This window comes from Copadichromis virginalis, linkage group LG14, assembly GCF_057382275.1.
Source record: "Copadichromis virginalis isolate Kocher_CV1m ecotype Utaka linkage group LG14, C_Virginalis_male_GT1.1, whole genome shotgun sequence".
Lineage (NCBI taxonomy): Eukaryota > Metazoa > Chordata > Actinopteri > Cichliformes > Cichlidae > Copadichromis > Copadichromis virginalis.
The window spans coordinates 35910730-35936388 of NC_140631.1; the positions used below are offsets into that span (position 1 = coordinate 35910730).

Here is a 25659-nt window from a genome sequence, read left to right on the forward strand (position 1 = left end):
CAGCAGAGTCACCCTCCTTGTGTGCATGATGCAAGTGTCAGAGAAAGCTAACTCAGAATGACAAGGGGACAACCTTTACACGTGGCATGCTAGCTTCAAATCATCCAATCTGTTTTGAAATTTAAATTCCAAAAGTATTGTTTTCGGAGCAAGGTTGCTCCGCTTTCGGTTTGACATTTTAGTCGGTGTGTGGCTAACCCAATCAAAACCAGTGTAGTGTGACTCCTTTAGTCACACTACAGACAGGTAGGCCAGGTTATACACACGTTAGAAAAATGTACCTAAGGTAATATTTTTATGTCTATTTCTATGGCCAAGTCATTAAAAATATTCAAATACTACAGTAATAGCAGCTTATTTTTAACATACAAAATGTAACTACAAGTAGTGTCATCAAAAACGGCAAAAAATATTGTTTTTTTAATCTCAAGCAATATGAATTAGACCCAATACCATTGAATATACTGTAGATTACTAAAAAGCACAGTATATCCTGCACACATCCACATGCATGCACACACACACTGACATTAACCTAGGGGGAGTTCATGTTTTAATTGCTGACACTATAGCTTCTGGCTCTCTGAACCAAATGGGTCCCCTTGCTGGATACATAATCCATTATCATAAATCAGATGCGCCAACACAGTCAGGTGCTGCATGAATAATTAAAGGTTGGTACATTAGCACTTGTGTGGAGGCATGTGTTTGAGCCGACATCATTGAACAGGCTAAAAGCACCACAAAACCCCTCCATTGACATTAAACAGCTTAATGCTTAGCACTACAGACAGAAATGATGTACAAGTTAGAAAGAGGAGACCACTCTCACCATCCTCCCCTTTTGAACGTAACCAAAACAGAGTCCGAAAGAAGAGTATCTATGGGATAGACACTGCTCGGAGCAGTGTTCGTCCTCTGTTCTGCTGTGTGGTCGTATCTCTTGTGGTTGAGCCAGCACCCTTGTCTGAACCTGCGCGGGTGAGCCAGGTTACTCTGACTCTGTAATAGAGTCCACAGAGCTAGAGGCAGAGGAAGCAAAAGGTCGGTTCAGGCAAGAAGGCTTTAGGACTATAGATCTCCATACTAACATTAATTACACTTGAGGCAAATTCATTTGGATTTCTGCCCTGTAAGATAAGCTTTTACTGCAGACAAGGCAAGAGAGAAGCCCAGGAGGAAGGAGAAATACTCTTGATGCTGTCCTATTTGGCTCTGCAGAGTGTCTTTTATCACACAAAGTTTTGCGGCCTCTAATGCCACGCATGTGAAATTTAATCTACCCATATCTTACATGACACATGGCCAAGACTCCTTAAAATGCAAACCTGTGTGATAGCTCAGCAAGGTTCTATATGATTTGAGTTTTAGTTTAAATATGTGAATGAATGGCCTGTTGTCCTGATGGAAGCAGTCATCAGAAGATGAGCACCTGATGTTGTAGTCCGTCTGCTTCAATGTTTGACCTTTTGTGTCATTTTTGTGTTCAGAGATGGTTTTCTGGATACCTTGGGTGTAGCTACTGGATATTAGAGTTATTTCACGGACACACACGCACACACACCTATACGAACAGACATTCTGAAAGTCAGAAATTCCAAAAACAATCATTTAAAAAATATACATCACATTTATTTGTACTGACACCAGGAGTCCGTACAGAGCTATCTTTGTCTATTAATGTGTTTGGGCACAGCATGTACCCAAACCACTGTTTCCTACTTCCATACATCCAACAGTTAACAAACTGTATCACCAAGCATTGCTTAATTGCTACCAAAAAACAGAGTTTGACATAGCTGACACACACCACTGTTTTTCTCTAAAGGTAACACAATGTACAAAAAGCAAGTCTGGAAATAGTAAGATTCTTGGTTCCATAAAAAAAACTTTTTTCTCCTCAATGTGTGAATAAGAAAACAATGCACTTATCTCTACTGAGCCTCTGCTGCATTGCTTGTTAGGCAGCCAAGGGGTAAATTGATGCAGATAAGTAATGAAAAGAAACAGGTCGGCTGATCCCTGTATTACTACCACAGCAGCTTTCAAGGAATTGTTCATGCTCTGTAGAGCCCCGGAGCTGTAGGAGCCGTCTGGAAGTAGTTAGATGCCAGTCATTGAGAGGAACACATAATGTTAAATTAAGTGATTAAACAAATCCTTCCACATAATGTATACTACAGTACAACACTATTGTGATGTTGGAAAGAATGGCGCAACTCAAATGTCTCAAAGAAAACTGAATTGAAAAGGAGGGACTCTGAAGAGCTGCATGTGAACTGGCAGAATCAAACCCCTTCAGCACACCTCAGGCCCTTTGAGATGGGTAAGGCCGAAGCAAGCAGGCAGTCAGAGAGAAAAAGGGAGCAGAAGACTGGTGGCTCCCTTCATGAAAGTGAGGACACCACCGTGGCCTCACCAGGAAGCTGAAGGCACCAGAAGAACCAGGAGGATCGCAGTCCATGTTAGGCTCCGTGGCAGGCAGTGCACTGAGCACTGGTTGCTTTTTGCTCGGACACCTAAGGAAAGCAAGTGGATGAGAGGAGAGTCAATACAAAGATGAATTCTTTTTTTAATGCTAAATTATGTATTCAATATAGTGGTCTATATATCGGGAGCGTGTAGCTGCATGGAAATAATCTTTTTCCTGAAGGGTGGAAAATGAGTGGTGGAATATAGAGACAAAGAGGAAAACTGCAACTGCCTTTAAAATCTGGCTGGTCACACGTAACACTGCAAAGTTTCGGTTCATTCTGTTGCTTAGAAGTTAATTGGCTGTGCAGGAGTAGGAAGGTTTGTGTGGGCGAGGTAATTAAAACAGTATTAGCCAAAGAAAACTTGGCTCGCTGAACAGCTGTGGTGACTAAATTAAGGGCAGGACATAAGATTGCTACAAAGAGAAAACAGCTTGTGCATAGAAATTGGATTTCAGAGGTCATGTAATGTGAGTGAGAAGAGAGGCAACTAAGCAGCTTCCAGCTTACCAGAGGAAGTGACAAGTCGAACTTGGGAGCTGAAGGCTCCCTCTCCCCCTTCACTGAGCGCCCGCACCTCGATGACATAAGTGCCTCCCTCTGGCAGTGAGAGCATGGTTGAAGGGTTAATGGTTCTTGTCACCTGGTTGTGGCCTCTGCCCTCCTGTTTCAGTAACACCTGCATTACATATGCACATTGAAGGTTTACTTCACTTTTTATTTCCCCGTATATCACACTAAAAGTGCATTCAGACCCCTATGAAAGAAAAAAATGGTCAAATAAGCTAAGTGTATTTGCAGATATATTCTTATTTGTTACAAAACTAGGTCAGTAGAAATGCAGCAAGCCAATCTTTATGAGAAAGTAGTAGTTTGAATGTAAACCCTGCTGAAGGTAATGGTAATACCTATTGCATTTATATAGTTGTGTATCATAGGTCATTTTTCAATCTTTTCGAGAGGTATCATTTCTCTAAGATACAGTCGGGGAAATAATTATTTGATCCTAATAATTATTCAACTTTTATGTAATGTGTTTTTGTTTTCGTTGATATCCCGTCTCTCTCCATTAAAATGAAACGACCATAAACATTAAAGACTGTTTATTTCTTTGCGAGTTAGCAAACATACGCATTCAGCAGGGGATCAAATAATTATTTGCCACAGTGTATAAACTATAAACATGGCTACTCATGTGGAGACGAGCAGAGTTTGAGATCAATCTTTAGCAAAATCGAGGATAGGATACTTTGTTTGGGAACTTTTCCTCCCTGCATTAACAATTTACCAGATTTTATGTAACTGAACAATATAAGGATGGATCATTACCATGTACCCGATGACATCAGACTCATTGTCTTTTGCCTTCACGGGGTCCCAGCTTAAGGACACGTTGTTGCCCTCCTGAAGCCAGTGAAGGTTGGCTGGTGGCTGAGCAGGAGCTATGGATATAACACAACACCCAAAGTCCAAATTTAAAAAGACTTTAAAAGAGAGCTTCAGCCAACTAGGTCAATTACTACACTTTCTACAGGCAAGCAAACTTAACAAGTAGCCTGTATTCCATATATAGTATTATGAGATTAGTGTCAGTGCTGTACTCACGGGGTTTCCTGGTCTTGGCTGTGACAGCAGTACTGCCAGGACCTTGGCCAATGCTGTTGAAGCCTTTTACTGTAATGGCATACACACTGTTCCCCTCTAATCCTGTCAAGACCATCGATGTCTCATTTTTTACAGTTTGTTGTTTTTTTCCTGACTCCTCCAGCTCCATATCCTTCCAGTAGCTGACCTGTTAATAGAAATTAAGGACAGAAAAATGCAAGAAGGAGAACGTTTTACAAAATGTCACACACCAAAAGTGTGCAAAGAAACAATCACAGACATAATTTATACAAACCTCATATCCTCTTGGTTTTCCAGGACCAGGCGTGGGCGATTTCCAAGTCACTCTAATTTCTGAGGAAGAAATGCCGTAAGCTTTCACATCAGACGGCGCTTCCCTTGGCTCTGTAAAACAACAGTGAAGATCTAATGGAGAAAACAACTCCTCCTCTGTCTTTAAAATTCATACTACCATGAATATTAACTTACCCCCCTCAGCAGAGTGGATGATGACAACTTTGCTAAATGGCCCATCTCCCTTATTGTTGTAGACACCAACCTTCACTTCAAAGGGGGTAAGAGGAGGGAAGGTCTCGTCCCTGTATTTGTACATCGTAGAGTCTGCGGAAGTCACCATCTTCTCCTTCCACCCTCGTGTCCCGTTGGCACGAAATGCAACAATATACCCAAAACCTTCACCATTTTGGAACTCCTCAGATACAGGCTGAAAACACAGAAAGAGGAGACTCAATCACCATGGAGTGTATTTCACTGGTATAAGAATACAAAAGCAGCTCAGCAGCACTTAAACTCTTTGACTGAAAGTGCATCATTTTCACAATTTCCAATCTGGACAGCTTCATCATTGAAAGCAAGGATCTCATTGAATGAAAAAAGAAGTTTCTCCTCTGCGGTAATCCCGTTTAACCAGCTTTCAATTTCCTACCCATTTACTGCAACTGTCTGCCAGTATTAATAAAGATGCAGTCAGTCTTGAGCAATGGAAACAAATCATATCTGGCTCAGTTGTGCCCATTATGTAGCTATTTATCTTTCCATGTCTGACAGGAGGATTTTGGGGACACGGGTTTCCAGTGATTATCTGTGGTTTTCCTATAGTGGTGAAACTGGGAAGTGTCTTCCACAGCTGCTCTGTACTTAATCAAATCAAGTGCCAATTTATTAAGTGAGCTAGAATCTAATTAAAATATGAGCAGCAGGGATTAAATCTTTGGCTAAATTTAATAAATGACAAACACCTGTACACCTGTTTTTGGCAAGTATGCTGCATTTGCTGTAATGTGTTGATTTGCATAAGCTTCAGAGTGATACAGTCCCCTGAAGGCATCACCCGCATTAGCTATCTAGTCTGTAGGGGGATTGCGTGGGAATAGAGATGTAGTTCACATTTCATTCGACAATGACCAATCACCGTGACTGCCTAATTACAGGGATGATCAGTGGAAATGAATTAGCTTCCATCAAAATTATTCTCACGGCTGGCAGAGATTTGAAAGAGATTCCAAGGAACACAGGTCTTTACAAAACAGCGTGAACAAATTAGCTAGTTAAGTTCAGAAAGACTTTGGGATGTGAGATAGTCACAGATAAGCGTGGACACAGTTTGAACTGAGGTAAGTCTTAAGGCTCAGTGATGGGGACTATGGAGGCATCACTAATGGTCCTCCCTTTGGCTACAAGTGTAAAAGCAGTCTCTCGCAGTCGCCTCTAAAGAGATGGCTGAATGAAGCTGCAGAGACTGTTTAGTCATTCATCCTGCTTAATAACCCTGCCCACCATGGCTGTCCAGGCTCTGACAACTTTCCACAGATGATTGGAAAGGCTGAACTGCTATGCGCTCACATGCCCTGACTGCCAAAAAGGGCTAACATTCCTGCTCCGTCTCCTCTAATATCCATCTCCATTGATCACTGACAGAGTCTTGATTTATTTCCAAAAGCATTTAGCAGAAGCAAGAACAAATAGGGTAGAGCTAAAACTACTTAAAATGCCAAGAACCAGAAGGAGGCTACTGTATCAAAGTGAAGTGTCTCAGCATTGTGCTGTGATTCTCTCGAAAACTGACACACTTCCTGATGGGTGACCAATTCTTGTACCTCAAAATTGGCAGAGAGACAATATAATTCTTGAAGAAGCACTTAAATTTTTCACTGTTGTAGGCTCACTACTTCACAAGTGACTTGATCTGACTGGAGAAAATGTCTGAATGAAAACAAATGAGGAGACTGAATAATGTTCGCTCTCACTTTTATGCTGAGCCACTCGTGGAAGAACCTAATTCTTCAGATCATGGATGTGCGTGAACGAAAGTCACAGCTATAAACCTTATGAGGAGAATCGTGAGCAAGAAATTGCTGTTTGTAATTATTTAAATTCACGCATGACTCATAAGGGCTCTTTATTAGGCTTTTGTGTCATACCAAGCATCAATCGTTATTTTATGAGCTTTATGTGTCCCTCAACATGGGGCGCTATGGTATTTATAAGATGGATGTCATTGTGCTATACTAGCCAAGCTAATGACACTCTTGAGTTATAAATAGGAAATGGTCTACCACCAAACAGCATCCCATCTGGAATGGACATTATCCCCCATAATGTGCCATGGAGGTGCACATCTCCTGATGTGAAGGTTATCTTCCCAGTGGCAGTTGGGCTCCCATACTTAATAACTACAAGAATAACTGTCAGTTGCCTCTACATCTGTTCACTGGTCCCCTGTTAATGTATCCCTCAGCTGATCTCAATTGCAAATTCTCAGCTCTGCTCATAGCAATTCAGTAGCTGCATTGGCCTGAATCTGGCTGAGAGCCAGGCTGTCCACTTGGAAATGGTTCATACTAATATCCCGCTTACTTGTTGTGAAACTTATTATATTTTCTACAACTATTGTAGCTTGAGATTACAAACAGATTTTCATAAACACCTCTGGATTTAGAGAGAATGACGCTAAGAGTCAAGGTTAATCTTTACTGCGCCTCTCTGGTGGGACCAAATTTTAAATTCAGTACATCTTAATCACTTGCCAGACTGATGTAGCTCTGTGTAGTAAATGGCCCAGCTGGCCGTCTTTGAACCGTGTCAGCAATTTTTGCAATTATTACCAAGTTGCGCCCTCTAACTTTAAGATCCGTGATGTTTAAGCAAATTTCTCAAGGCTAAATTAGAACCCTGTTTAAAATGCAATGAGCTATGATCTTGAGCCACTCCTTGGCCACTGTTAATAATAAGCTTGTAATAAACATGGTAATATTGCCACAGCTCCCAACACATCATCTATACATGTTGAAATGCAGAGCCATTTATAACCACAATCTGCACATGTGCTGGAAATGACTGTAGACAGATGTTTAGTCTGTTATCTCGTGTATGTTCTGCCTTTGTACAACAGCCAGTTCAACGGTTGGTCCTGAGGAAAACTGTTCTGTCCCAGTGGGCCAATGACTTTCCATATCTGAGTATAAATTCAATGAAAGTCAGAGAAAATCATCCAGTATATCACAGCAGATGGGTCTCCCACGTCTCTGTGTCTAAATGGAAAAAGGTCACTTTGCCCTAATGATGAATGTTCACCTGAGCCCCTCACAGCTCACATGGCATCCTATGTGATATACCCCTCTAGGAAAGGCAAGGGAGATAATGTGCATCTCCCTTGCCTTTCCTAATAAAAGGGTCAATGCTGCCTTGGAGTTCAGTGCATCACCACCTGGGTTATTTTATCTTTGTTTCTACAGCTGAGGAACTTTCCAGTATGTAGTGCAAACTGTCGTGTTTGTTGGAAATGACAGCTGCAGTAAGTTACAGCAACAAAGAAGTAGAGAAATTCTTTTCAATCAGCAACACACCGAGGGCCCAAGCTTCAAGAACTTTTGAGTTTAGGGTGTAAAAGCGCACTTTGGTCTGCTTTTGACCACCTACACCTGACACAGCTGATGAGAAAGAATTCTGTAGTGCTACAGCTTATGTCACGGTAGTATAGTTAAATGTGGTTTACCTCTTTGTTTCTGGTGTTCAATAAAAAAATAGATAATCTTACAGTTATGTCTTCTCTATGCAACAGTGCACAATTGTATTTGGTTTGCAAATCAGTCCCACTGTCGTGCCACATGTAGAATGGAAGTAGAAATAAAAGTGTATTCTTATATAAAAAATATATAACTTAGGGTTATCAAAATTCATTTTCTAGTTTTTAGGAACATTATTTACATTTTTTCCAAAACATCGCTGCAATCAAGCATACAGACTATGCACACCTGGACTGTAATTAGAACTGCACACCTCCAGGTGTTACTGTGGCCAGACATGTTCAGAAGAAGATGGAGTGTGCAGCTGTTTTCCCTGGTTGCCCGGTGTTGTGAATGGAGACACAAGGGGGAAACTGACATGAATGGTTTGTTTTGAGGAAATTATCAGTGGAGAAATAATAATTAATCAAAATGAAAAGGTTGGTGAACATAAAAAAACAGGTTTGGGTATTTTGCAACAGTCAGGTGTTTGATTAATAACTTTTGGAGTGAATGCCTGTATTTGTGGCTTGACACTGGGAAACACTGCTTGTTAGAAACTTTATAACGTGTACACACAGAAGGTGTAGTGGGCCAATAAAAGCAACAATGCCATGATAAGAAACTGTATGTGTTATTTTTGTGATGTGCTGAAAGTGGACAGATGAACAATGAATAAATAATTCAGGTTTCAAGAGCTTTGTATTTCACAAAAGGAAACGATAAAAACTTATGTGAACTCGACACTTGCGCTCTCAGCAGGTAAGCCTTGATTGTGGGTAAAACACACTCATGTTTGACACCATTCTGTCACGGTCCTGGGCCTGTGGCCCAGTGTTTTGATTCTATATTATTGTTTATTGGGCTGTTTTCCTTTTGGTTCTTGGCTTATGACTACTGGTGTTTTGGTTTCTGTTCTATATTTCTTAGCTTGTGTATTCCTTTGCCTCCTGTCTCTCCTGATGTTCTCTTGTGTATTTTGGTTGGTCACAAGGAAAATATAAAGAAATGAGAGTTGACTCTCCACTTTTGCACAGTGCTGTATCCCAAACTTGGTTCTTACAAAAGGAAATGTAAAACCTTGTATTAGCAGGATAGTGTAATCACAGGTACTATTAATTTGTTCTATACAAGAGTCACAACTTCTCTAAGATCTCGTTTTATTTTTTCGAGCTGCTGAAACTTTTGTCTATGTGTTAATTAGATCTCCCGCTGATGGTTCTGGGAATAGCATGACAATCAAATGCAAGTCCCTAAAAACACACCGAGCGTTACTGCAGCTAGTCATCGCATCTCACCTCAAGTGAATGCAACTGACTGGAAACGAATGCAATCATCTGTGTATCGTGAAACCATCAGACCATTTCCTTCAAGCTTAGAACCACAAGGACTACCGTCATCCATCAACCATGCTTTATCCTCCTTAATAATGTCTGACAAGTATTCCCAGGAAGTGAAGTTTTTTAGGATGAGCAGCACATGCAGCTCATGTGATGGCAACATCTACATGATTATTAGATGATATGCATTTTTTTTCTTTTTAGTAGTCACTGTTAAACAGTGAATAAAGTCAGAAATGTACTTAGTGATGTTTACAATAAACCTTCTTGCAGTGGGCTCGTTTTTACTCTCGGATTACATTACTGATTCTCATCATGCTGTTTCAGACGCGTCTAGGCGATGATAAATTTCCTTACACAGAGTCCCATTATCACATTTTTAATCCTAGTGAGTAATACTTCCTCAAGTTAAATGATGAATATTTACAGGCTATAGATGTCTTCTTATGTTTACTCATGTAAATGATCCTAAAAATAATCATCATGATGTGCCTTTATGCATGTGGGTTTCCACTACCAGAGGCACTGCTTTGTTCTACAGGGTCACAAGAGAAAACGAGAGGCACTATTTTATGAATCCAGAGAATAAAAGTAATCGGAGATAAGATAATAAAAATGGTATTAGTATTTCTAAATCCTTTTGGGGTAACATTTATTATCAGGGTAACTTTGACTTGCACTGATTATTGCAGTCATTATTCCTTGTTCTTCTATCTTCAATCTGGCCTCAAGACATTGACAAGCTTTTTATAAGATTCTGTAAAAACAGGAATATGTTTATATATTTAGCATCTTGAATTTCAAAGAAAAACCCTTCTATATGTTATTTATGTGCTATTTCTGCTTATGATTATACGGTCTCAGAGGAATTCCAATGTTTGGATCTTGTGCTCGTGAGAAGTATTATTTTTAAATTAAGGGATTTGCCTTTAACACATTTAATTCAACGGGTTTTTTTTTTGCACATTGTCAAACTTGAATGAAATTGGACAGAAAACCTACCTCCCACGAGATGACCAGTTCATGTCTGCGCCCATTTCCTCCACTAACGTTTGATGGTGCCACTGATGGGACTGTGGAAAACAGAGAGGTTAACACTGACTACAAAATCTCCTTTTTTAAAACTATAGTCAAAGCATCAGAAAACAGCTAAAAAAAAAAAACTACCTTATTTGGTGGCTGTGCCTTCACTGAAACATCTGTCAATCAAAGTGAGCGCTATTGTAGGTTTCCAGTGCTGTGTTTTGAACTGGAACCTATTTGTTGACATTTAGATCACGTATTGTAACTTTGGGATGGATTACCACAACTGTGCGTAGATACAGCTATTAGTCTGTTAATTACGCTGAAGAGATGGGACAGATTAAATAAGCCACTTTGAAATGACCACTGACCTTTATAATTATTGCATTTTGTAGACGGAAAATGAGCAGTTAGTGAAGCAGCACAGTGAATTTTTGCTCACCATAAATGCTATATTTTGCTGTGTTGTTGCCTTGGGGCTTTAAAAGCCTGGCTGCTTTTACAGAAACACTAGACTTGTTGAAATTCACATTCATAAGCAGCTTACTTTCAACGTCCTCCCCAATTAAAATAGAGTACATAAACAGTGGGAATACAACATGGTTCTGAAGTGGCATATGGGGGCAACAGCTAAGCTCTCTAACAGCAATAAGTTATCAACTGGATTTTGAATTGACTATAATAAATATAATTGTGCTCTTACAGCTGATGTCTGTCAAAATCTGTATTACCTGCTTCTTTAGTTCTAACTCCTCTCGAAGGTGCACTAGGATCTCCGGTCCCAATTGCATTGGTGGCCACCACTCTAAATTCATATTCCACCCAGGGGTTGAGCTCCACAGCCATGGCTGACTCCATGTCTCCTGTCACTGGCTCTGGGTCTGCACACAAGAGTATTTCCTGTGCGTTTATTTATTCAGAACAACGTTGCAGTTATAGCACTTCAGTTTTCCTTATGTACAGTATATAATAGGTAAGTACCCTAAGTGCCAGCTTAGCGCTTTAAAGGTGTTTGCGGAAAGCACATTGAATAAATCAGTAAGGTATCATATGCCTTTTCTAAAATCCTCTCCAAAGAATAGTATAGCATGCAATAAACAGAAATAAAATGCAACCAGGAGAGGCCAGAGGTTTTTTTTATGGCCAAACAATCAAAGGTTTTGACTTCAATCATGCAACTAAGTAAGTGTTTCACTGTGAAAAGCCACTGAAACAGGCAAGAAGTGGAACAGATCTGGAAGAGCAACACAGCCTGGATTGTGGCCTACAAATTTTTTTTTTTTACAAAGTCTGTTGACATAGTCTACATATGAAAACATACTGTGCATAACATTTCTTAAATCTAATCCTGTCAAACTGTAGAATGACATAAAAAAGGGTCACAATTTATGCCTGCATGCAAAATGTCAGTGTTGGGAGATTTTAACCTGCCTTTCAGTTAAAAACTAGTGTGAACTGAGCCAACAAAAGATTCCTTTGTTCTTATGGACTGTACAACTTCTTTATCATCCTCACAGATTCACTGTGACTTGTTATATTTTCACAGCAGGTGGTGATGTTACACAATTTGCTTTAAAGGTGATATATGGCATTTTGACGCATGAACAACAGCTTAAAACGTTACAGAGTGAAGGTGATTTCAACCATTTTTTGCAGTTTCAGCAGAACAAACCAATGCAATTAAATTACAGCCTCAGACTAAAGGAAAAAAAATCTGATTTTATGAATGTATTTAGAATAGAATTACAAGGAGATAATGCAACTAATCTAGTTGCTTCAGCACTGCCATAATCAAGCGTTGTCAATATTGATCCTGCAATAACAAACAAACATTGACTGAAAGCATATCCATGTCACAAATGAACCAGAGGTCTCTAAAGCAGTGGAGCTTACACTCTTATCATTCACAGCGGCTCACAATGAGATCACTCTGTCAAGCAGGCTGCTCTCCAAACATGAGCTGATAACTCTGTTTGTAAGGAGCAGGAGCTAAAAACCCAATCCCCTTCACGCTAATCTTAACAAGTTCAACACTGACAATATATCAGAGAGACCTAATTGTGCTTTATCAAATTAAATGTAGTTGAACAGACATGATGTGAGAGGAGGGTATACAAAGTATGATTTATATATCTGTGGGGATGAATCATTATCACACCTTAAACTCTGCTATAATTATCACACGCCATATTAAGATGGATTACACACGACGCTTAGCAAGCCTTCATTCTTTAATGCTAAGTGATAGTAATTGATGGCTATTCCATGTAGTTACAGAAGAAAAGGATTTCTTTCTAAGCACTGAAAGTGCGTTTTTTACTAAATGAACATAGATCGGTTTTATAATTCAAGCCCAAAAGGTTAATTTCCTACTTACTGCTGACATGACACTGACTAAAATTCACACCAGTGACATTTGATATGTGCTCAAATTACTTTCTGCTGAGCACCTCTGAACAATAGCCGAATTCAACTAGAAAATGACAGAAAACTGTGTTTCATGTTCTTTATTAAGACCGACTAGCTGTCGCACTACAGCACCAGCCTCAAAGACTGAAACAAACGGGCGCATCAGCCACATCTCCTCCTTCGCTTAGTGTCTGCAGGAAGATGAAGTGACTCTTGCTCAACACGCACAAGGCAAGGAGCAAAATGAAATTACCCTTTTGAGAACAGTGGTATGAGTGCAAGAGGGAAGGGTAATATGTTGTATTAGTTAATAAGTGTTCTTATTTAAACTTGTACTACTGTACTACTACTTGGTAAGACAGTATTTTTTTAAAGCCATAAGCATTGTCGGGATATGACAGTGCTATTTTGTTGGAAACTGCAGTTTCAAAAAATAGTCAATTCCAACAGAGTCTCATTTTAACTTTACTGGAAAAAATAAGCATGTTTAAAACTTGACATAAATGATCCCCATAGTTAATTTTAGCCTAAGACAACTTCATAGATATCGACTTTTAACATATCTTCTTGTGATTTGTTTAATTGTACTACTATACACGACAAGAGCATTTTTAAAGCCTTCTAAAATTAAAAAATTTAATATTTAATATTACAGTTAGTTAAAAATGCACTTGCTAACCAGGTTATCTAGAAACAAATTCACCAACTTCCAAGGTGCAAGGAGACGTAGAGGTAAGTTCAGCTGCATATTCATGACTCACATGGACAAGCAGATAAACTAGAACTAAAATAAACTCAGACTGCACTGGAGTGACTTCATACTCTGTTAGGCATAGCCTTCATTCAAACACTTGAATGAATGAAACAGTGAATACGATCAATTTGCTTCTTATTTATCCTATCGTATCCTATTCCTACTGTTAAAAATCTCACATGTAGAAGGCAATGTTTACATGGGCATCAGAGAGCACTGTTTTCATAGTTTTTTCTATAGCAACTGTTTAAAACGAGGAATTCAAACTTTTAATATAAGTAAGAGAAGATTGCCAAAGAAAATTGTATTTGTTTCTCTTGAAAACAGTAACCTTGATCAGGTTGGATTGATTCTCTATCTTGGTATAGAACTTTGGGCAGGATTACGACCTTTATATATCCTCACATTAACCTCCCAGATCTACAGGCTGCAATTTGCTCCTTATTGATTACCTGTTTTGACAGTTTGCCAACCTAATGAAAATGGGCTTCGGGCCTGTATATTATAAGTGCTGATAGGGCTGTGGTTGTCGACGCCACGTGTCCACGACAGAGTGGCTGTGGTGTCTGTGATCTCCTCCACTATCACCACTCCAGGTGGTCCGGGGGGGCCTGGTGGAAGAAAAAGGAGACACAGATAAAACATGTTTGAAAGTTTAAAAGAAAAAAACGCTTCTGAAATGGCCACGCAAAAAAGGAAAAAAACAAACAATCATCAATCTTTGCTGCTGTTTGAATCAATTTTTAAGCTGGCCCATTGTGATGTTTTCATTATGGGCTGTTACAATTAGATACACTAATGGATGCAACTGCGGAAGCATTAGGAGGGAAATGCAGCTGTGCGTGTATGGTGACAAAACCAGCTCCCTGTTGTAATCTTTACACAAACAGACACCAGACAAGAACACAACATACTAAACTGACTAAAGTTAAGCAGGATGCAGGTTGACACAGATTCATTGCCAAGGATTTGACGATGATTAAGGGATAGCGACGCTTCCTTTTTTGGATTTTTGGAGGGAATTGCCAGTTCTGCTCAGCGTGACTGGACGGCAGGCCTTCCTCTGTTTTAATACAGCTGAACATATGTTTACCTAAGTCTTCAGAGGTAAACGTATACTGCAGCTAAAGCAAACATCTAAGGACTCTAGAGGGAACAGCTGTAAATGAAAAAGCAGACAGGTGGCGCGCTCAGTGAAAATCAATCTACTGTGTCCCCCCAAAAGTGCCCATGAGAAAGCTACACTGCAAGGGCCATTTCTTTGCACTGTGGGATCCAAATAATTACTGTCATAGGCGTCTATATGGAATGTTTTGCCAGTGTTTGGGCAGTGAATGAGTTGATTTCTATTAGCTACAGCTAGTTAGCAGCTTAAGCTTTGACAGGTAGGAGACAACTTACTGTTTATTTTATGTCCTTTCTTATTAATAGTATATGGTATTTAAATGTTGTATCTGCAGATGATGCAGATGCTTAAAATAACAATTTGAATTGTAGATGTTTTGTATCTTGGAAACAAAGATATCTTCATTATATATAAAAAAAACTGAAGTCTGCATGCAAATAACTGCATCAACTCAAAATTAATGTGAACGATACATGCTAGCCATTGCCAGTGATAAATACCATCCTTTCTGCAGATGTGCAGTTGACATGACAAATATCCACCTATAATGATGTCCGGGGGATGCATTCGTGCTTCTCTACCATGTTTTATATTTTTTGTTATTAACTAATGCATTTGTTTTGTTTTGTCAGCTGTAATGAAAACATATTAAACTGTGGCTCATAACTAGAGGTGCATATTAAATTGCATACTTTACATACTCTGCTAATAATAGCACAGATAATAATTCATTTCTAGGGAGCTGTGTTGCAAATCCCCCCACCGTTTTTCATCCCAAGTTACCTGTCTGATTGCTCACCATAGGTTTTCTAATAAAAGTGAAAAATCCACAATGTCAAATGAAAAAAAAAAGAAGTAAAATAACGACAAACAAAACTATTTTTGTTGTACTGGGTTTTAGTGGAGTTTCTGTTCATAGTTCCTCTCCCTTAAAGAGTAACTTTCTTTCAACCTATCTCCCCTCTGATTGGCTGGCTGTCAAAAATGTCACACAACTGGTATGGGTTACTGCTATAAGCCTGAGATGACCATATTAATGCCACAGCATCCCTACTCAGTGACATCTTTACATATAAGCGTAGTAATAATTTTTTTAGCTGAAGGTTAAAAAGATGACTTCATTACTTGAAATTATGAAATTATAATTGTTATATATGAGAGAAAATGAAACACATTCGAGGTTTACTTTAAACCCCAACACTAACAGTTTGAGTCTACCTGCACAACAGTATTCCAGTGTCACTCACCAACCACTGATATTAAAGTATTGCCCGATTATAACACAGACAATCAACAGGCAAAGCTTAACTTGACATAGATTTGCTTTCATTATAAATATTCCTGCCATCTCCCATGAAAACTCCCCAGGCAATGAGGCTTAAATAGTGTCACTCATAAAATGATGATTAGCCTGACAATGCGTTAATGTGTCATTACAACAGTCAAAAAAAACCAAAAAGCCCAGAACTTGCATGGGCAATTTTCAGCAACAATCAAAAAATAACCAACGCATTTGATCACTAGACATTTCAGTCAATCTATTTAACAGCACATAGCAAACCTGTTCATGCAGATGCAACATCTGCTGAGGACATTCACCATGATAATGTAAAATTAGTAGAAATGATCAAAAAGGGGCAATAATGTGGAAGTAGTCTTGGCGCAATTGTCCCCAGCAGGAGCAAATCTCTAATGATCACTGTAATTAACCAACTTCCCAGATGAGCTGCACTTGTAACAAATTGGGCTAATTTAATAGATTCCAAGAAATTGTTAACATTATTTCAGAGAATTACTAATAGCTTTAAAGCACTGGCTCACTAAATTTGAAAGTCTGTCTTGGGCCCACATGTGCCCAATGCCCATATGTTCACCGAGATAGTTTTTCATTATGTCAATGTTCCTGTTCACCTAAAAGCTAGCCAAGTGGCACAGTGACTTGGACTAAATTCTCCAAGAGTGTGCAATACGGTAATTCTGTACTGCAGTTGTGGATTAGTTCAAGAGAAGCAGTAAGTCGCCAGCAATAAAGAGCGCGCAAGACGTCACAGTTTACTGCCAGATAACAAGCTTACCTCGCACAAGAAGTTCTGCCTCTGCAAATACAGTGTCAGCGCTGGTCTGGGCTCTGCACCCGTATTTCCCAGCATGCTTCAACAAAATGTTCCTAATCATCAGATCCACTGTTGAAGACTGCTGCAATTGGGAAAGGAAAGCATTAAAAAGTTAGGTATTAGGCAAGCCTAAATGTGCTCGACACAAAAAGTGTGATTCCTTTACATCTTGTAGAGGCTCATGTGGCTTGAAAAATTCCTGTTTAATTCAGGTGCTTGCTTGGTGCTACATTCTTCAGCTACCCGTATTTTCTCTCTGCTGAAATGAGAAATGCCTAAGGCAAGACTGGGAATAATTCAAAGTCTACAGGCAGCTGTTTAGCAGGAAACCTGATTAAAATTACAAACCATGCATCAGCCAGGCTTCTGTTGTGCCTGTAAAGAATTCTCACTGCAAATACTTCCTCCCTAGAGGACAGGTTGTAGCAGAGGACATATCAGGGCAGATGTGTTTTTAACATCCTCTGTTGATAAAGGAATAGTGACATAAACAGGACTCCCTGCTAGTAGCTTGCTGATTTGTTTTCAACTTTAACATTTTATGGTTGGTCACAATTATGGTGACCAATTATTTTTTTGCAGAGAGGGAAAATAGCACCTCTGAAAAAACACAAAACTAAATTAACTTGTATAAAAATGTTGCACCTTGAGGCAGAAAATTATATATTGATCTATTGATCATCAATTGATCTGCTGGTCCTAAACAAACAAGTGAAACATAGAGGTCAGAAGCGGTCCAGCAAAAATAACAAAGATAAATATGAAGAAGGTGAAAAGACAAGGTTAGTGAAACAGTCCTGTAGCTGAGGGAAGCCAAAGGTTACATTTCTTTCTGTGTATATTCTGCTTTTGCTGGTACATCGCATATAAAGGATCATTGATCCTGTATACCCTGGTCAATTCTAGAGGATAAAAGTCAAAGAGGAGATACTGTGCTATATTAACTCTAGATGGGAATAACTACCGTGTACTTGTTGTGAGCAGAATCTTAGACTTTGCCATAACCAAGCCAAGCTTGTCAGCTTTGAAGAAAAGCTGACAATAGCCTTACCTCTCATACTAAATCACTGGTGACCCTGATAAACCTTCAAAGCTGAGCCAGTATGAGTCAGTGTCTCATTTTCACAGTTCACAGGTGAAATTCAAAACAAAAGGACTGTCTTTGATATGCATAAATGGGTTATTTATTGACTCGCTTTGATGATACCACAAGGGTGTCTGACCTTTGGCGGACCTGATTCTTTTTCAGGTGTAACAAGTGTTCGGTTCAATAAGAATACTAGTAGGAAAATTAACTTAAATAGGTTGGTTGACAGGCTCAATGAATGTGGAAAAATTAAAATTAAACAAAAGGGAAAAAAGCCTTCTGTTTACACAGAACATATGGATATTTATGCAGATAATTAGATAGACAGAGATAAATAGTTAGATAGGAACAAAAGCAAATGTGTTAAAATTGCTGTTAATAGTACTATTGCTCTTACTCGGGCTCTTACTGTTTGGATGTATTCAAAGTGGCCACCGTCATACTGAAAGTTGATTGGTTTCTGGTTGAAGAACCACTGGAAAGCCACATCCAGTGACGTGTCATGTGTCGCCTTGCAGCTCAGCACCACACTCTCCCCGACAGTCACCTCCACTCTGCTCGGGCTAAGCACCACACGCATGGCCTCTGAAAGCACAAAGCTGCTGCACTGTCACCTCAGGCTAACAGAAGGCAGTGCATTTAGCTGTGACATCAGAGGCAGAGCAATCACGGGAACCCAAGCCTAACCTGGGCAAAAACACTCACCTTTGTCAGATAAATATCCTGGTTAGCTCTGTTCTAAACTGTGCGCAGTGCAGCTATGAGACATACTATTACACTGCTAGAGTGTGTCCTTGTAATATGATTCTTGAATGTGAGAGGCCTTCTTCACGGCTGAGCAAGCACAATAAATTCCCTGGCACCCGAGCAAAGGTGGGGAGGAAAAAATGACATTGGGGACTGTTTACTGGTGGCCGACTTGTGCTAATTTGGCAGAAAATAAAGGCCTTCAGGGCATCACTTACCTTTTACCCACAGTATGGCAGTCATCTCTGCCGAGCCCAACTGATTCTCTGCCCGGCACACATAGTTCCCCTCATCCGCTCGGCTGGAGTTAACAATTTTCAGAGTGTTGTTCCGTAACAGCATAATCCTATAAGAAAGGACACAAAAATCAATACTGGTATGAGAAACAATTCAAATAACAAGTTCAAGCATGAGGTTATATGTTTTGGGGTTGTTCGGGTTACAAGAATAGTAACATTCACTATCGGTAAGAGCATATGCAATCTCATGAGATATGCTTGAAATACTAACAACTAGATCTACATCTTAAAGTTGTTTATATAACTCAATTTCAACAAACTATGAAAATAAACACATGAAATAAAGATTAATCATAGTAAAAATGTGAAAATGAATTTGATTTTTTGATACCACTAAATAGCTCCACCATGCACAGGATTAAAGGGAAATGCTTTTAAAGATAATGAGGACAAGGTTTTGATGTCAAGAACAGAGAAAGTTATTTCTCTGACTTTCAATTCCACTACAATGCTTTGCTATATTTAATCTTTAAAAGAACACAATCAGCTGCAATTTATTCTAATTGCAGAATAATTTAAAAGTCACTGATGAAACATTTCAGTACAAAATCTGCAGAGAACACTACACAAAGTAAAATAATAAGAATAGATGACAAGATTCTTTGTTAGGTATACATAAATAGTGCATTCATCTTACAGACTGCTCATGGTAGCGCCAGAGAAACCTTAAATGTTCATTTAATGTATCTAAAGCAAAAACTGTCAAATGCAGATGTACATGTCACCAAGCTGCCCTCCTTAAATACACACCGGAGACACAAAAAGAAACAGCCACAATCCCACAGCTTTCCCGTCTCCAGTTGAAAGACAATAGTAATTAGGTTTTAACATTTCTCTCTGAGTTGTAAATAACAGCTGGAAAATGCATTGGTTGACATAAGATAGCTGTGGCTGTAACTATATACAAAAAGCCTGAGAGCAGGTGTGTGAGCAGATGGCTATAGAGCAGGATTCATGTTAAAGTATGGCATTGTGACCATGTTGTGATCATGTCACGCTGCTCTCTAGGGCAAACCGATTCCTTTGTGATGTTTATGTTATGTCTAATTTTAAACGGGGAGGTGGTTAATACTTTGAAATTATTGTTAGTTTTGTTTTTTCAAATTCTTGCCTTTGAGGCAAGATATATAAAAGTGTATGAACTCGCACCAATTGGCAACTGAGGTGCATCCACGTACTTTTTCTTTTTAATTAGAAAATTAATTTCACTTGTCAAAAATAACAAGGGGGTGTGAGGTTTTCCGGTCTTTTGCCGTAATTTAATTCACATTATTTGGCATTCACATTTACAACACTGAGCACTTTCATCATGGGCAAGGTGATTAAAATTGGCAAGGGGATCTTCACGAGGGCGTGACTAAAATCTTGCCACACATACACAATTCTGTGGCAATCTGCAGCCAGGAGACATTTTTCAAATTAGCGTAAAAAAATTTACATCTGACAAGGACACTGAGGCAGAAAGGACAAGATAGGGAATGCTGGGTAAACAGAATATGTGATGTAAACATAAGAAGATCACAGCTAAACTATAGGATTTGAAAACTTCATCTAAAGAAAGATCTCTGAAGTGAAATAAAACAGATTGCAACAATATACTAATTCACATATGAAATTAGTAACCTATTTAAATTATTTGTGGAAAACATTTTGCAATAATAAAAAAATGGTGAAATTATGCTCTTCCTGATTGGCTCTCAAACAAAGTGTTTGTAGATTTCAAATGAGTCTGCCATGTGCTTTCAAACTAATAGGATTAATACTTTCTATTTAAGAGACAAAAGCCCTGAACATTAGTGGAAATCCATGTTAATTACAAACCTTCATTAAGTCAACACAGCTGTCAATGCCAGATAAACGTGACGCTCGATTCCTCCCGGTCTTTCATGAATAGGACGTCTCTACACCCATAAACTCTTTACTATTGGAAATGGCAGAAAATCCTTACAGGAGTCACTCTGACCAAGACCTGCAAACGCATATCTCCTCGTCTCTATTTTGGATTTTTCAGATAGAAATCGTCCTCTCACAAGATTGATCTCCATTTGAACAGCACCTCCCACAAACACACAATTACCTGCTTAACCTACTATAGCGACCTTAAGTTGCAATGCATAAGATGTCAAATTGTAATTAGATCTGAGTCTGCGATTATCAAAACGCTGAATATGTTAAGAGAAAATCTATACGTAAATGTGAAACACTGATTGTAGAGCTTATAAAGAAAAAAAACAACACCTCACAAATCTAAAGATCGCACTTTATAGTGAATTATATATTACTAGGAGGGGAGAGATTAGCAATTTCAGACAGTTTATTTGAAGTTAGATATTAAACAAGATTAAGGTTGTGTTGTGATATGAAAAACATCTGCAAAGGTTTGACAAAAACCTTAGCGCCATTAATCACGACCCATCCATCAGTTGCAAGAAAAATGTCAAAAAGAACCCTATGAAGACTATTTTAAATTTAATCGAAAATGAAATAAATAGCACAAACTTCCACTAACCTCTGAAACGGTCCTGATAAACTAATCCCTGAATATTCTTCCACCTGTTAGAGAAAGGAAGATTTGTCCCTGCCTGTTTGAAGGAGCCACATACTGAGGATCTGATTATCAACTGGCTGTCCTTGCTGTGAGGCTGTTCAACAGACTGCTGAATCTTGGCCGATAAACAAAGGTTCCATTCTCTCACTCAAAACTTGAGATGCTCAGCCATGACTGATAATTTCAGCGGCATCGCTCAGTTTGATTGATAGACCCGCGCCTTGCTCAGCCCCCTCTAGGTGCAATGGAGAGATGTTTCTCATAAAAGATGATGCATCAAACTGCATGTGAATTCCAAATGCAATTGTGTGGTCTAAATTGTCAGCATCCTTGAGAAGGAGGTGGGGTTGAGTATGAGTCTCCAGAGCTTTGCCAGTACCTAAGGTGTTTTATTTTAACAGTGACACTTTATTTCAGTTACAGTAATGAAACTGTGATGTGTTACAACAAGACATGTAGACAATTCCTCAAGGGCCTGAGCTCCAATGATAACAGTGGAATTTATGCCATAAAACTAGGATGAATAACAATATAAAGATATCGAGGGAGACAAACTTTTCATGACTTCATACATATTTTACAGAGCAATTAACTTTCTCTCATAATATTTTATTCTCTAAACTGTACAGATGAACTAAAAATCAGATTCTATTACAAAAAAGAGCTGCGGCACTGTAAATCTACGACTATTCAAAGAAAATGTATGCTGCCTCTCCCAGTGATAAAAGTGGAAATGAATCCTTTGTCAAGTCTAAAAGATTTCTTTCCAAACACTGAAACAATTCTAACAACATATTATTATACAGGATGCTCTACTTAAGATAGATTATGTGTTTTACATGTTTATCTTAGTTTTTACACAAATACTTGTACATAATCTTAGGCTTGTGGTGATATACTGTTTAAAAGCAAAAATCATAATTAAGAGTAGAAATCTACCCTACTAATAGACACGCCTGTAACATTGAGCCCCTGTACACAGTGCACACGACATGTATCTACAGTGGTTTTTGAAAACAACCATATCACACCATACACCGTGTTGAACATATGTCACATTTCTAAGTTTAACATGATGACACACACATTACACACTCAAATATCCTAAGCAGAGCTATTAGCTCTGAGGTTCTTGCAAGTTGCATGTAAAGGGACAAATGCACAAAAACAATTTAAAAACTCCATGCATTCTAATAAACAAGATCAAAATAAGATATCCAGTATGTTAAAAGTTACTTTCATTTGAGAGTGGTCATGTTTGTACCTTTTATTTGGTATTATCCTCCGGTCTCCTCTCTTCCATGTTATCCGTGGTTTGGGTGATGCCTTTGGTTTGCAATCTAATGACACATCTTTTCCAAGTGTGGCTATGACCCGTATGGGATTGGGGAGAAAAACGGGTGCTGATGCTGTGTAAGACAAACGACAAATATTTCTTTAATAAAGATTCACTACTTTAAGTGCTTATTTTAAGGGCCATTTGATCGTGGATGTAGCTTTAAAACAATCTATGAATCAAATGACTTCTAACAAAATGCAGTATTACCATCTTCTACCAGAATGTAAGCCCCCACTTACAGCAAAATTCCACAAGCTAGCTGAATAATCTGTTCAGTGGAAATTTGGATTCTTGTTTTATTTTATTTCATCTGAAACTGTTTTCAAATTCACCTGCTTACTTAAGAAATAAAACTAAATAAACAAAACAAAACAAAAAAAACCCCCATATACCTGATGCTTATTGCTGTTTTAATTACTGTGCGATTGCTGAAACTTAAAAAAGTTAAAAGCATAATGCAGTTCTGACTTTTCAGCTGTGGTATTTCAAAGTAATTATTTTAAAAATGCTAGAGGGTTCAGGCTGGCACATCATGACTCAGAACACTGTGTTAATCGAAATTTACTGCAAATAACTACAATTTTCATAACAAGTATTACAAGGAGAGCTTTTATGCATACATGTATTCTTTTATTTACTGTGAAATGAGCCACTTTGGCTATGTATTATAATCACACACACATACATATATATATATGAAATTTCAATTAATATAAGTGCCTTGCAAAAACAAATGAAGCAATAATTTTGTAAGAAAAAGGCTTCAGGCATTAACGTTGTGGCGCTAGCATATAGCTTAGTTACAAATCAAGGCCATCTACAGGCTACAGGGCTTAGTCAACTGTGATTATTCAAATTCTGAATGATGCTTCATAGGTGACATTATACACAATGACAATTCAATCCCATCTGTAGCTACAGGCTGACCCCCTCTCTCCTTGTGACACTTGTGTCTTTGAGCCTCAGTAGCTGTCTGAGTGGCAGAGGTCCCTCTAGACACGAAAGTAGCAGAAAACAGAGCAGTTGCTGTGCGTATTTGTTTTAATCAAAATAAGAGCAGGCCTACAGCTGCTGGTGGCAGTACCCGTATTACTTCACCCGCCACGCTCCCATAAGAGCTGGATCGAGGACAAGATCACAGACGTGAGAGCAGCCGCTGCCCCCACATAGCCTCTAGTGATCGCTCATCTGCAGGCTGTTATTAGTCATGTAATCTGTCCTGATAGTGTTTGCTTGTGGACATCTCCACAGAGCACAGGTCACCAGGAAGATGTGCCTGGGGGTTATACTTATGAAAACATTCGTCAACAGTCTCTAAATATCACAAGTGTGACTCTGTCTCCAAGGAGGGCAAAAAGCACCTCCTCGTCAGCACAGATAAAACTTTTTAGAAAAACAGCACTTTTGGTTCTTGCAGGCAAGCCTTTGAATTTAAATCAACTGAGCAGTGATTGTTTTACACTGGTTTTATACTAATCTTTTAAATATTGGGCAAAAAAAAAAACAAAACATATCCACTTGCAGTAAGATTTTCAAAAGGCCACAGACTTGCCTTCAAAAAAGGGCAAGCCATACAGACAGTAAATCAAACTGTCCCTCAGGGAAACATGAAAGGGGAATGGGTGTCACAGATGTGTCCCAGTATAGAAAATGACAGGGAGAAAATACTGCATCAAGACAGAACAGTGGACAGCTATTCAGTATGACTGTTATGTTTTTTACCCAGGAGCCTCAAGAAAGCACACAGCTTCTTTGGCCTTTAATATCATTAAAGTGCTTCTGATGGAGGTTTTGTTATGTACAAAAAACCAAACCAGCAACAAGAAAAAGATACATATACTCTGATACTCTGTTAGAAATGATGAGAAAACTTCACCATCAATATATAGACCATGTAGGCTGATATATTAATGGTTATAAGTGATTATTAAGTGATAATAGTAATGACTGACTAATAAATGGCCGATGAAAGTCATGTCCGGATCGAAGATTTGTTTTCCTAAGTAATGGGAGAAGTAATGTAGTCTGGGCTTTGATGACAAACGATAGAGCGAAGATAAGATTCTAATGGAGTCATTAAACTCCATCAAAGAAACCATTGATGTCTTCCTCTTAGTGTTTGCTCCCATTAGTATAAATCTATACCTACAAGTCATTGGTTTTTGTTTTCAGAATAAGGTAGAATTATTCAGGACTCTCCTAAGCTTAATGCTTGCAGACACCTCACTGAATATAACTATAAGAGGCGTTCTTTTATTCATGCCACCCACCGCCTGGGTTAAATCAGGGACCATTGATTGGCAATCAGCACATCTCACAGTTCAGTGTTCTCCGCTTGCATTTCAGCAACCCGCCCTTACCTATCATGTAGTACCTTATTCAACTGTCAATACTGAATGTCTGCAATTTATTCTTTGCAGACATTCAATAAAACAATATGCAGAAAGGGAAAGTAACATAATTAAAGTAATTCACACCAACCCTTTCTGTTTTTGATACATTCTTTTGCTCAACTTAAATCCATTTAGCTGATACCTAAAATCTGGAGTTCAGCATTAGAGTAGATGGCCGCATATTTGTTTTCTGCAACACACTGGTACATTCCCGAGTCCGCCTGCTGCACTTTGTGAATGGTCAGTTCCCCATTCACTATTTCAAGTCGACCCTGGAACAAAAAAAAAAAAAGAAAAAGAATAAAGGAATATCCCTCCTGGATGCGGAGATAATTTGCAGGATTGTACTGCATATAGTCGATGTGAAGATTCACAA

General features: G+C 38.8%; 1 protein-coding gene across 2 annotated transcripts in view; it reads right to left on the reverse strand.

The window, feature by feature from the left end:
• Positions 1-1607: 1607 nt before the first annotated feature.
• The window catches only part of cntn5 (contactin 5), a 111879-nt gene continuing 87827 nt past the window's right edge, over positions 1608-25659 (reverse strand). The window contains exons 11-24 of one of the 2 annotated variants that reach the window (XM_085430666.1): positions 25426-25555; positions 22816-22960; positions 18923-19050; positions 18367-18542; positions 16832-16952; positions 14083-14241; positions 11199-11348; positions 10447-10517; positions 4569-4803; positions 4375-4484; positions 4080-4266; positions 3804-3916; positions 2985-3153; positions 1608-2519 (exon numbers count right to left, since the gene is read on the reverse strand). In XM_085430666.1, coding sequence (XP_085286792.1) covers positions 2416-2519; positions 2985-3153; positions 3804-3916; positions 4080-4266; positions 4375-4484; positions 4569-4803; positions 10447-10517; positions 11199-11348; positions 14083-14241; positions 16832-16952; positions 18367-18542; positions 18923-19050; positions 22816-22960; positions 25426-25555 — 1998 coding nt within the window. In that variant the 3' untranslated portion in view covers positions 1608-2415. Of the gene's footprint in view, positions 2520-2984; positions 3154-3803; positions 3917-4079; positions 4267-4374; positions 4485-4568; positions 4804-10446; positions 10518-11198; positions 11349-14082; positions 14242-16831; positions 16953-18354; positions 18543-18922; positions 19051-22815; positions 22961-25425; positions 25556-25659 lie in introns of both variants that reach the window. The other variant, XM_085430664.1, reaches the window with a different exon arrangement.